This window comes from Vollenhovia emeryi, unplaced genomic scaffold (genome assembly GCF_000949405.1).
Source record: "Vollenhovia emeryi isolate VEMERY1.0 unplaced genomic scaffold, V.emery_V1.0 DF939310.1, whole genome shotgun sequence".
In the NCBI taxonomy this organism is placed as follows: Eukaryota; Metazoa; Arthropoda; class Insecta; order Hymenoptera; family Formicidae; genus Vollenhovia; species Vollenhovia emeryi.
The window spans coordinates 9,553-22,102 of NW_011967056.1; the positions used below are offsets into that span (position 1 = coordinate 9,553).

A 12,550-nucleotide genomic window follows, 5' to 3' on the forward strand; every position below is an offset into this window, starting at 1 on the left:
ACACCCGCTCGAAACCCAAACAAAAATTTTTCAAACGGCTGCCATTTCTCAGGGAAGCGATTTTCGGCAAAAACTCAAATGGATGTTTCGTCTTAGAATTGTCCAAGGAATACGCCCCTGAAGTTAAGCTACTCATCACTGGACCACCCTGTATATTCCCTTAAATACTCATTTAATTCAAGCGGCGAAAATCTCCAAATCCAAGAATATAACCGCGACGATCTCGAAAGAGATAATTAATTTGATACGTTATGAAACGATTTCTTGTTAAAAGCGGTATAAGATTTAGGATGTTGCAAGTGATAGAATGACGATTCAGGGTACGTGTCACGGAAACTTTCGGCATAGATTTCGATCGAAAATTGTTTAATTATTTCCTAGATTTGACGGCCATATCGATAATGAACAATTTTACAGTAATAAATGATTGTTTTAGCGGTAGTCGGGATGGTGGGATTTGGGAAATGGATCATGCTTACCTCTGCAGCATCAAGTCAAACCTTAAAAACGAAAGTAACGTAAATCTGCATGGTGGGTATGTCGTCAAACCCACTGTGTAATAAATTACAGACGTTTAAAGTGGTGTTTTTTCGAAAAATATGAAGCTCGACACAAATGTAGTAGTTAAGAGAGCATAAACTTTTAATACTGAGTGATAATAGATAGCAAATCGACATGTGTTGTACTTCAACAGTTATTTAATCATATGTAGCATGTAATTTTTTTATGCGCAGAGAGAGAGAGAGAGAGAGAGAGAATATTTTCGAATAATTACTCCTGCATGGGAATCGCAGTTACTAAATTATTAGATATTTTTTAGTAACAGAGCACGCGGCGCTAATCATGCGATTACTATAGTTGTTCTGACTATCAAATTTATACATACGCATACACGGAAAGACCGGCTAAAGCAAGAATAACTAAAATGAAAATGTTGCCGTATAAATAGTAGGGGCATCTACATTGTTTTGTGTTGCAATATCCACTAAGTTTGCTGTACAAAATGCATACAGTTGTCTCCATTAATTATCTCACCAATGTGGGTGCGACAACTACAGATATAGCTGTCCCAAGTACATATTACTATTTATTAGGGTTGTTCCAACCCTAATTAGACATGTGGCAACCATATCGGTCTCTCCGTGTAGGTTTCTGCGAGATCCTGTAGCAATCACCCATATAATTCTGCAATTTTCTTGTACAAAGAATTCATCCATTTTTCTAACTCCCTTTATAAAGTAGACTAACTTTACACAAATGGAAATGGAGCATGCAGCATGAAAATAGCGAGTTACCTCGTTGCGTTTTATCACATACGGCAGGAATCAGAAACATGCGTAGAACACGAGGCATGGAACGAGGGATGTGTCGAAAGAATAAAGTGGAAATGAAGCCTTACGGAAATCGATGATTTGTTTCAGGAGTCCTGACGGTGAATTATTCCCTTGTTATCGGCGAGACACCCGAAGAAATTCATATCGATCATCCATTCTTCTATGCCGTCATTAACTCGAAACCGCAAGAAGAATCTTACGTTACGCTGTTCGCCGGATACGTTACCAAATTTAATTAGTTCGATAGTTTAGAGATCAAATCAAATGAAATAATCCTGATAAACTTATGAACGATTGTGGTAGTTGGCGATGCAATGATCCTTAACGTTTCTTGCATCCTAACGTAAAAAGAGATACGTAATTGAAGTTTATAATAATCGTTTTACTTTTGACATAATTGGACTTTTCGAAATTGTATCTTTACATTTTACCAGAGAATTAATAAAAGCTTATTCAAATTTATGTTTTTTCATGTTTTAAAACTACCCGCACGGAAAGAAAAATGTGGCTGCCGTAGCTAAAAACTGCATGTGGCAACTAAATTTCAGTTATAAAATATGGACAGTTAATATTTAGTTAGCTAATATTTTGCTACTGTGCCTATTGTATTAGGTGCGACAGCAAACCGTTTGCCGTGCTTTAGAAATTCATAGTTATGGCAGCAAAATATTTTTAGCAAACCATAATTAGCTACGGTAGCGAAAATTTGTTTTTCAGTGCGTGCACACAATAATCGAGTAACGGAATTTTATGTAAAAATGTATGTACGAATGATGTAAAACGATTGCATGAGGAAATCATATTATACTTTATAAGTGTTTGCTTTTTCGCGATCTCTTTCACATATCATCTTTATGTTAATTTCTATCACTTCAGGTATATATTCCCTTAAATACTTATTTAATTGAAGCGGCAAAAATCTCCAACTCCAAGAATATAACCGCAACGAACTCTAAAGAGATAATTAATTTTATATGAAACGATCTCTTGTGTCATTTAAAGCGGTATAAGATTTAGGATGTTGCAAGTGATAGAATTACGTTTCAGGGCACGTGTCATGGAAATTTTCGGCATAGATTTCGATCGAAAATTGTTTAATTATTTCCTAGATTTCTATTGTATTTTCTAAGGAAAACAGAATGATTACGATTGGAATCTATTCCAAAAATTTCCATGACACATACCCTGTTATGTGAAGGTCTTGTATACTGAAAGGAAAGAGACGAAACACAACTTTCAAATGCTACGAAATCGACGATTAATCTAATCGTCTAAGGCCCAGTTTCACCAACGTCGCTTAATTTTAATCTTACAATTAGTTTAATTCATTGTTCGTCTGTTTCTAAGAGAACAGTTGGAAAGAGACACTGATGAAAACCGGCCCTAAAGTATCAATACGATGACATTCGACATTCGGCACTTTTCACACTGGCAACAACATAATTACGGCTTTTTGTGATGCTTATACTGTGTTCTACTTGAGTTATAGTTGATGCACTATGCGCGCCTTAGTGTTATGCTTGCCACGTGTTAAGCGTTAAAATATTTGCATCACATTATTCAATGTGCTCGTTTGACATTATTAATAGTGCAAGAAAATACTAAGGTCTGGTTTACAACGAGTTGTTGGTCGTTAATTAGAAGTCGGAACTATATGTTGATCCTTTTTGTTCTGGATGAAAGACATAATTCTGACTAACGACTTGTTGTAGACCAGGCCTAATAGTAGATATATTAGACATTATCCGCGTAACATATGAGATAATATCTAATATGCTATACTATCAAATACTGGTAGAAATGATATATCGAGTCCGTCTATCTCTGGATGGAGTCTCACAGATAGGCGGATTTGATGACCCGGGGGAAAAAGCTGTATATCCAATTTTATCTAATTGTATCAAATAATGTCAGATGTGACAAAATTTAATCAGATTATATCCAACTTTTAATGCATCCATTTATAAATATATCAAATCAGACTATCTGACTATATCTGACCACTTCTGATTTGACATACTTATAAATGGATGCATTGAAATTAGGATATGATCTGATCAAATTTTATCAAATCTGACATTTTTATACAATTAAATAAAATTGGATGTGTCTTTTTTCCCCGGGGAGATTCCTCCGGTACTTTACAATGATTATGTTACAGGTATGGTGATACAGACTTTTGCTATGGTTTACGAGGAAGAATTCCAAATAGATCGTCCATTTGTGTATACTATAGTGAAGACGGTGAAGACTTCCTCGAACGAAGGAAGAGGCGCTCGCGACGTGACATCGCTTTTCTTTGGATATATTACTGATCCTAAAAACTGAATCTCTCGTGCTGCTAGAATTTAAACTACCTCTTTTTTTTCCAAAGTTTCTCCCTCTACGGGAACGTCGTCGACTATCACTGTCATTTGGCACTTAAACTACCTCACAAAAGTAATTGTAACAACGAACGAAAAGAGGAATACGTACTTATACAATTACTGTAATTGTGCAGCTTGATAAACTTTTCTGCGCACATTTTTATGCATTTATAATATTGATCACGTATATTATTCGTGACTATTGCTATATATATTATGTAAGCAGAACATAAATTTGATGAATAAAGATATTTGAAATAAGTGTGGCATAAAAATAATTTTGTTGCAACGAATTGACGACGATCTCTTAACAATTCTTATATGACGTATAAGGAGTACAAGTGTACAAGACGTACAAGTTGATACGTATAGATGATATTCTTTATTAATAATAAGGCACTTGTTTATAAATGAAATTCAATTCGCACGTCGCAAGTTTGACACATTGAAACGAAGACGATGAACATATATCGCAGAATAACAAAATCATACGTTTAAATTTAAGTCATGGTTATAAAAATACGATTGCTCCCATAAGAATTCTAGATATAAGTTTCCTTTCTTGAACCTTGCGCGATACTCGTGGAAGCTTGCTTGATCGATGAATTTGCTCATAATTATGCATACTATATGCATAGCAGATGCATAGACTATATAACACAAAAGTGATAAACATTGTATAATAAGATCTAAACAATGAAAACAATCGACAAAAGAAGCCTCGATAGATACCATTGCACTGTGTGCTCGATTCAACTTATTAGTACGCGTATAACATACTTCTACGGAATGTATTATTCCTCAAAAGTCTATATAGTAATAACATAGTCACTACATTGGATTCATTGATATACAACATTAGCAATGTAGAGACAAACTATTAATAAGATCTACATTAATCCTTATGTACTCGCATTGAATGGATTAGATTCAAGTAATTTTCATGTATCTTTTGTCTCTTTACAAGGACAACTGAAAAATATCGATTCGCTTAAGTGTATTATAAAAATCTTAGATTTTTAAGGATTAAGTCTGCTTGGAAACGATGTAGTATCGTTATATTCACCTGTAACTTTATATTCACTAGTATTTAAGGATTAATAGGGTTAAACCTTAAGCCGTATCGCTAACTCAAGCTTTCATGTTTCCGAACTCTAAGGCAATTACTTGTTTTACGATTACCAGAATATAATGTTGATCGAAAAACAATATGTGCGTCATAAAGTAACAAGTGACGAGGAACCTGGCGCATACAATTGAGCAATTATCGGGAAGACTGATCGCGCAAGTGAAAAATATGTATATAAAAATAAGTTTCTTTCTCTCTTTTTTCCCCCCGCGCTTAACTTATTCTACAATGATTAGCTGCCGCTTTGCCGAGCTTCACCGAATGAGCAGTTTCTGTCGATGCTGTGCCGTTCGATGTCAATGAGCCTCTGCGCACCACGCAAGTTGGATGCATACTGGTGGTAGTGTCCAGATACTCGTCGTCGTTGTCCGAGTCTGTGTCCTTGTCCCTAGTCGACTTCTTGGTCATCAGATCGTTCACGTAGCGCTCTATCAGGTTGCGATTCTGCGCGCTTATCGCACTATCACCGTTACTCACTACGAAAGGCAACAGTGCCTCGGACATCGCAGCGTTCTGACGCTCGATATACATTTTCTGCAGCTCAACTAATGCTTCGTCCATGAAGCGAACATTGTTCTTGCGATCGGTCAACGGATTGTCGACGAATCCCAAGGCTTTAGATGGTCCGCCGTTCATCTGCCTCGGTAGAGTCGCGCTCTTCTGATCATTGGCGATTAACATAGTAGTGGTGAAGCCCATCGGAAACTTGGATTGACCACGCGGATTATTTTCCGACGGTCCACCGTTGAAAGCTGCCTCGTTACGGCTGCCTGGTTTCTGCGGCTTAACGAATCCTAGCGGTTCATCGGGAGGCGGAGGCGCGTTCGCCTTCGGAGCGGTGAAAGTCACGTTGTACTCGACATCCCGGGCGCGTTGATCCACCGGTTGAACTGCAGGACGAGCTAAACTCTGCTGCTGCGGAGCGGAATGTCGCCATCGCGCGCTGTTCATCACGAGCCGCGCGAGTTGTTGAATAGTTTGCTTCGGCACCTCGGCTTCTTTCTCGGCGACATTAGCCGGCAATTTCGCCGGCGTCGACGTGTCGTACGGCTCGCAGCCAGGGTAACTGTGTCGTATCGCCGCGTTCAACTCGCGCATACGCTCGTAGCTCTCGCCCTGTCCGGCCAGGAGATTGTCCCGGCGCGCGTACTTGAATGCCTTCTTCCGCGAGTCCCAGGTGCCGTGGTAAGGCGGGTCTTGCTCGTAGACGGCGCACTCGGTGTCCAAGAACGCCGCGGTTAGTATCATGATGGGAGTGGGCTCTCGCTGCGTGAACAGCTTCCTGCGCGCGGTTAACATCTCACCCATGTCCAGTTCCAGCCGAGCGTTTTCTATCTTCTCCTCGAGGCCGCGCTCCGCCTCCAGCAGCTTCGCAGTCTCGTAGATCAAGCTACGCATGTCCATGCGCAGCCCGCCGATCTCCCTGATGATGCGCCTTTCCGCCGACGATTTCGTGCGTACGTCATTGTTGAAGACCGGCTGAAAGCCAAGCCGCTGCTGAGCCTTCACGAACGGCGACGTGGACACCGGGCCCAATTTCGACCATATTGTGCCGAGCTTCCTACCCCCTGGATTGGTCGGAGACACGACGCCGGGTCGAGTGATAATGGGATTCTGATTGACTAACTCCACGTTCGAATTCGGCATCGTGCAAGGAACGCGACAGGGCTTCGGCGGCACCAGATCTAACTTGGGCGGGATCATTCCGGGCCTCGGTGGCGGCAGCAAGGAGGTGATCGCAGTTTCCGGCATCGGCGGCGGCGTTGGCGGTGACGGCGGCGTTTCGTTCTTGTTGAGTACTGTAGCGTGGACGACGTTCAGCAAGTGATCCAGTCTGTTCTCGAGCCGGTTCTGCCGATCTCTGTCCACGTCGAGGAATCGCGACACCATGTCATTCTGCGCAGCCAAGATCTGAAAAGTCAAAGTAACGTAAAATTATAATAGAGAAATTAAGTGTATGTGTACAAGCGATTAAAAACAAGAGAGAAAGAAAAATATATTAATGTAACGGTCACAAGAGGAGCACGATAAGGTCTAATAGAAATAAATGCGCAACCTTATTAACGACTTCATTTTGAGAATTAATCGCGTTGAGCATAAGCTGCTCCAATTTCTGCGCCTTCTTCTTCCTGAGCGGTGCGCTCGGCACCTCGTCCGTATTCACGGCACTGTTCCGCGACTTGCCACCGTTCTCCGACGGAGTGGGCGAGTCCAGCAGAAACTCCAGCAGCAGACTGTCGTCGTTACAGGTCGCGTTGTTCGTCACGACCGTCGCGTCCGCGGGATTGTCCGCGTGAACGGGTCGGCTGTACGTCTCGTTCAAATTGTGCGTCTTGTCGTCGTTCTTCGACAGGCAGAATGCGTCGTTCAGGTTCTGCGATACGTCCGGCGAGTAGTCCGGCGACAGCGATCCATTCGCCATGCAAGCGAAACGAGGCGCGACGTCCTGATACTGCCGGTACGTGGCCGTCAGGTTTTGCGCGTAAGTGACTTTACGCGGCTCCTGCGGCATCGCCTGATTATCCGCGTACAGCGCACCACGGTGCAGCTGATTTTGCTGACGCCCGATGTTCTCCGCGCCGGGATTCTGCATCACGTTGTTCTGCGCCGTTCCGTTCGGCAAGTACTGCTGGTTCAAATTGCGCACGTTCTGCTGAAAGTTGAGCCGATTGTTGGCCGGCACAGCCTGCTGCGGCAACTGATTCCACCCGGTGTAACTTTGCTGCTGCGTATTCTGATACTGCTGCATGTTCTCCTGAATGATCTGATTCTGCACGTTCTGCACCGCGTTCTGAAAAGGGATCTCGGCGTACGGAACAGGAGCCAGTAAGTTCTGCCGATAGTCCTCCCGTATCGGCTTCTCTATCACGATCGGATTTGTCTGCACCGCTCGATTGCCGATCTGAATGAAACGCTCGCCGGTGTTTATGGCAACGTCCCGCGTAGGAGAGAAGACTCTGTACGGCTTGGCTATGATGGTCTCGTTCGACTCGGGTGAATCTGGATACTCATTCTCGTCTGCGTGGAAGAAAAGAGCGTCAAGTCAGGCATCATCGGACAAACAAGATCCCCTACAGAAAAGCAAAACGCCTTACAGCCCATCGTCCACGTGGGAGACAGAGCCTCCGTCCGGAAGAGAGACTGCACAGGCTCCTGAGCTTTCAGCCTCATCTGCAGATTCTTGTTGGTCTTCATGTCCTTCGGCGGCGACTTGACGGTTGCGTCTAATAATAGAGAAACAACTCCGATATATGTATACACCGTACGATAGCACTAAAATATTTTGAGGCGCCGTATCAAGCGAGTCCCGCGACCAGCGCGTTCTCCGTACTCACCCACGGTGTCCACGCCGACGTTGACGTTGTCTATCCGCTTGTTCTTCAGCACCCGGTCGATGGTCTCGTAGTACTGCTCCACGCCGGCGCGGGTGCCCACCCGCTTGGCCTCGCGGTAGCACACCAGGACCTGCTTCATGCGCGACCGGCACTGCTTGCCCGAGACGTTGTAGCCCTTCTTCTTCATGTAGCGGGCCACGCTCTCCCAGATCACCTGCGGCCGCGGCGCATACTCGAGCTGCTTCTGCACCTGCCGGTCGGACCACACCGAGACCAGCAGCGCGGTGCTCTCGGGCGTCCACTTGTACTTGCCGTTATCCCCGCTCGTCTCCGACATCGCTCGCAGCCGGATGTCGGTCCGCGCTGCAACGAGACCGATCGGAGCCGCGAGAAGAGTCTCCCCACCGGCGATATGCCGCGTAGTCCCACCAAACGGACTCACCTCACGGCCACGACGATCCGCGTGGGAAATCAACAGGTCGCCCCCGCCGATCGTGCCTCTCGCAGGTCCCGGATTCGCGGGTCCGCCTCGCGCGCGATTGCCCAACCAGACCAGACGGATGGCGATGCGCACTTGCGCCGCTCGCGCGTGGAGCACCGTCACGGCGGGTTTCGGTAACCGACAGTGATTCAAATTTTAAAGGGACTGCGACCAGTACGCGGGGGCCGCGCGTGGTGGGAGGAGATGCAGCGCGGCAGGGGCGGAGTCCCCCGCGTGGAGTCGCGGGCGCCGGAGCGAGCGCAATTGAAAGACTCCGGTTCTCACCGGTCGCTTTACCGTTGGAAAATCGGGCTGATCCGCCGAGCACAGTCGTGGTTGAAAACGGATTGAACGCGTATCTATCGCGCCACTTATCGAGAAACTGAAGAAATAGCTTAAGTTCTTATCTATATGTCATTTATACACGCGGATTAAGAAGAAATAGGTAGATAATAATAAATAGCCTAAAACGCTCTGTTCCAGTCGTAACGCTTTGGCATTGCATTTGTCGTACGACAGATTTTTTTAAGCGTGTTAATTGGCTGCAGGATAGTAAAATTCTCGAGTGTCTCTAGAAATTTTCTATTCAGCAGCCAATCAGCACGCTTGAAAAATTTGTCGCACGACAAATGCAATATTAGCCTTAAGCAGAATAAAAAAATTCTAGATACTCGAGAATTTTATTATCCTGCAGCCAATCAACATGCTTGAAAAATTTGTCGTACGACAAATGTAATATTCAGCTTAGTCACGATGCAAGGATATGCTGTGAGCTCGAACTACCTTTCACTTTTCGGGAATCAAATCATTACTGCTCCAAATAAGCAGAGAACGAGTCACAGCTCGAACACATCATCATCCGCAATCTTAGAAACATTTTCATAAATTACTCGGGAGTAAAATACACATATTGGGATAAATATTCAAGTATCTATAAAAGCGAGAGGAGAAAGATCGTTTACGGGTCGAGATCGCAACGAAGTAGATTCAGCACTGCGCGATGGCGTGGGACGCCGAGTGGCGTTCGTGAACGCGGGGCGAAGTGAGAGTGAGTGAAAGCGATGACCAGTTTGACGAGACGGAGAGACGAAGTGAATCTTGTCGCACGAGTGGTGCGCACGCGCGCCCGTCCGTCGCTTTCTTCGCGCTCGACTAGGACGCTGGAACGCGGCTTTAATGACGCGGTGCAACAGGTGGTGCGACAGGTGTTACTACGTTACGCGCACCACGGATCCGACCCCAACGGGATCGACCAGGGGGGGCAATGGGGGGTCCTTTCTTTAACAGTCGAGCTAGTCTTCTATTATTTTCAATTTAGGGAGATTGAAATTTCACTTAGGGCCAGTTTTTCCTACCTCTTGGTAAGCTAACTAATAGTTAACTTCAGGGTTGGGAAGTAACTCGTTACTTGTAACGAAGTTGCAGTTACAGTTACTTTTTTGGTAACTCTAATTTAACTTCGTTACTTTCTCCCCATTTGTAACTGTAACTTACCCAGTTACATTTTTTCGATAACTTAAGTAACTAATTTAACAGTTACATCAATAGTTACTTTATATATTTTTTAAACCTCCACAGATCGCATTGGGCCTTGCATTTGCACATAAACATTTTTATCGACACTTTACAATTCAAACGCAGATTTGATATTTTTATTTTCATTGCAAGAAAGTAACTGCAAAGTAACGGTTCGTTACTTTTTGAGTAACTGTAAGGGCCCAATCACACGAAAAAAACTTAAGCAGTATAAAACCAATTCTTGGAATTTTTGATAGTGCCACCTCTTTGCTGATCATATTTTCCTGACACTTTGCCATTTTTTCGATTCTCGATTTTCGCGATTTGAATTTGGAAATTCTGGAAATCCAATTCTTGGAATTTTTTATAGTGCCACCTCTTTGCTGATCATGTTCTCCTGATACTTTACCATTTTCTCGATTCTCGATTTTCGCGATTTGAATTTGGAAATTCTCGGAAATTCAATTCTTGGAATTTTAGATAGTGCCACCTCTTTGCTGATCATGCTCTCCTCATGTTCTAAATTCTACATTATTCTACATCACTCTACACCTTTCTAAATTCTAAATTCTACATAATTCTACATCTTTCTAAATTCTAAATTGTAAATTCTACACCATTCTAAATTCTAAATTCTACATCATTCTACACCATTCTACATCTTTCTAAATTCTACATCATTCTACATCATTCCTATATCTTTCTAAATTCTAAATTCTACATCATTCTACATCTATCTAAATTCTAAATTCTACATCATAATTCTACTTGTCTTGTCTTGCGTCTTGCGTCTTGCGTCTTGCGTCTCGTCTTGTCTTGTCTGAAGGCCTGTGTCCACGATGCTAGAACTTGGCCCTAGTTCTAGTTCCGAGAAATGTGTGGCCAATCAACTCGCAGCTATTCCATAAAAGCTACAAGTTCATTGGCTACATATTTCTCGGAACTAGAGCTTGGATCAAGTTCGTGGACACAGGCCTTTAGAAAGGAATAGAATAGAATAGAATGCCTCCCGTGCGACCCTTGCGAGACGGTCGGGATTTGAGCTCACCTTACCACCGAGCCTTTTTGCGCGGAAACTCGTCTCTCTCTCAAGCGCGCACGCCCTACCCAGTGAGAAATGATTCGTCGATCGATGTCGAAACGATGTCGAATCGACGTCAATTTGACGGTATCGATGTCGATTCGACATCATTTCGACATCGATCGACGAATCATTTCTCACTGGGTACTTATCGCGATTCCCGCGCAGGTAGCTAAAGAGAAACATTTGGTAGATAATCGTCCTAATACTAAGCATGTGGTATATCTTAAAACACGGTCGTTATAAGAGCGAACAAGACAGTGAAGCCCGTATCAGACTACGGATTGGGATTGGGATTAGATTGAAATTTGACCAATCAGAGTAAAGCCTATCACACAATAGGAAAGCACAGGCAATAGGAACAGGGAATAGAATTTCTGACGTGTTGGATTGGTTGGATGAAAATTTCCGACGAATCCAACGCGTCAAAAATTCTATTCTCTATTCCTATTGCTTGTTGCCTGGCATTGTGTGATAGGCTTAAAAGTTACTGAACTTGAGATTAGTAAACTTTACTGTGATTGGTTAAATTTCAATCTAATCCCAATCCCAATCCGTAGTCTGAGGGTACTATTACATTTGTCGTACGACAAATTTTTCAAGCGTGTCGATTGGCCGCTGAATAGTAAGTTTCTAGATACTCGAGAATTTTACTATCCTTCAGCCAATCAATACGCTTAAAAACTTTGTCGTACGACAAATGTAATACCAGCCTCAGGGTACTATTAAGGTGCAATTTCATTGACGCTAGAAACCAGCGGCAAATGAGTTCTCTAGTGACTTCTCGACGTAGGGGGGGAAAAGTTGAGACCGTCTCAACTTTTCAGTGTGCCGTGGTGTGACTGGGTGTCGCAAGGACTGCGTTCAGAAACACCACTCGAGTACTCCAGCGTATTATTCTATCCTTGTTGCTCACCGTATGTTAAACAAGGATAAAATGATACACCGGTGCATTCGGGTGACGTTTCTGAACGCAGCCCTAGTCACTATATTTGTCACGTGACTATATTTGACGCTAAATCGTAGCGTCAATGAAATGGGACCTTAAAGGTGCCATTTCATGCAGCGTCAAAGCGCTGGATACAGTTCCCCCACTCTGTCTCCCTCGATCGACGCGCATAAAGTTACCGTCTCGTCGTTTTGTCGCTTGAAGTTCGAAGTGGTTCAACTTCAGCGAAAAATAGCTGTATTTAAATAGTTTTGTTTCGTTGCAAGAAAAATGAATTTCAACGACGGCAGTGAACATTGGAACGAAGTTAGTAGATAATGTGTTATTAATATTAATTATTTAATTAAATTGTAGAAG

General features: G+C 43.4%; 1 protein-coding gene across 2 annotated transcripts; it reads right to left on the reverse strand.

Moving 5' to 3' along the window:
• Positions 1-4,059: 4,059 nt before the first annotated feature.
• On the reverse strand, positions 4,060-8,672 carry LOC105558787. Of its 2 annotated transcripts, XM_012006695.1 has the most exons (5): positions 8,607-8,672; positions 8,165-8,527; positions 7,925-8,053; positions 6,886-7,847; positions 4,060-6,740 (listed from the first exon to the last, which is right to left on the reverse strand). In XM_012006695.1, the coding sequence occupies exons 2-5, from the start codon at positions 8,499-8,501 to the stop codon at positions 5,043-5,045; spliced, it is 3,126 nt and encodes a 1,041-aa protein (XP_011862085.1). In that variant the 5' UTR covers positions 8,502-8,527; positions 8,607-8,672; the 3' UTR covers positions 4,060-5,042. The 2 variants fall into 2 exon arrangements, with proteins under 2 accessions (XP_011862085.1, XP_011862084.1); XM_012006694.1 differs by lacking the exon at positions 8,607-8,672 and having other exon boundaries at positions 8,165-8,595.
• Between the last annotated feature and the right edge of the window lie 3,878 nt (positions 8,673-12,550).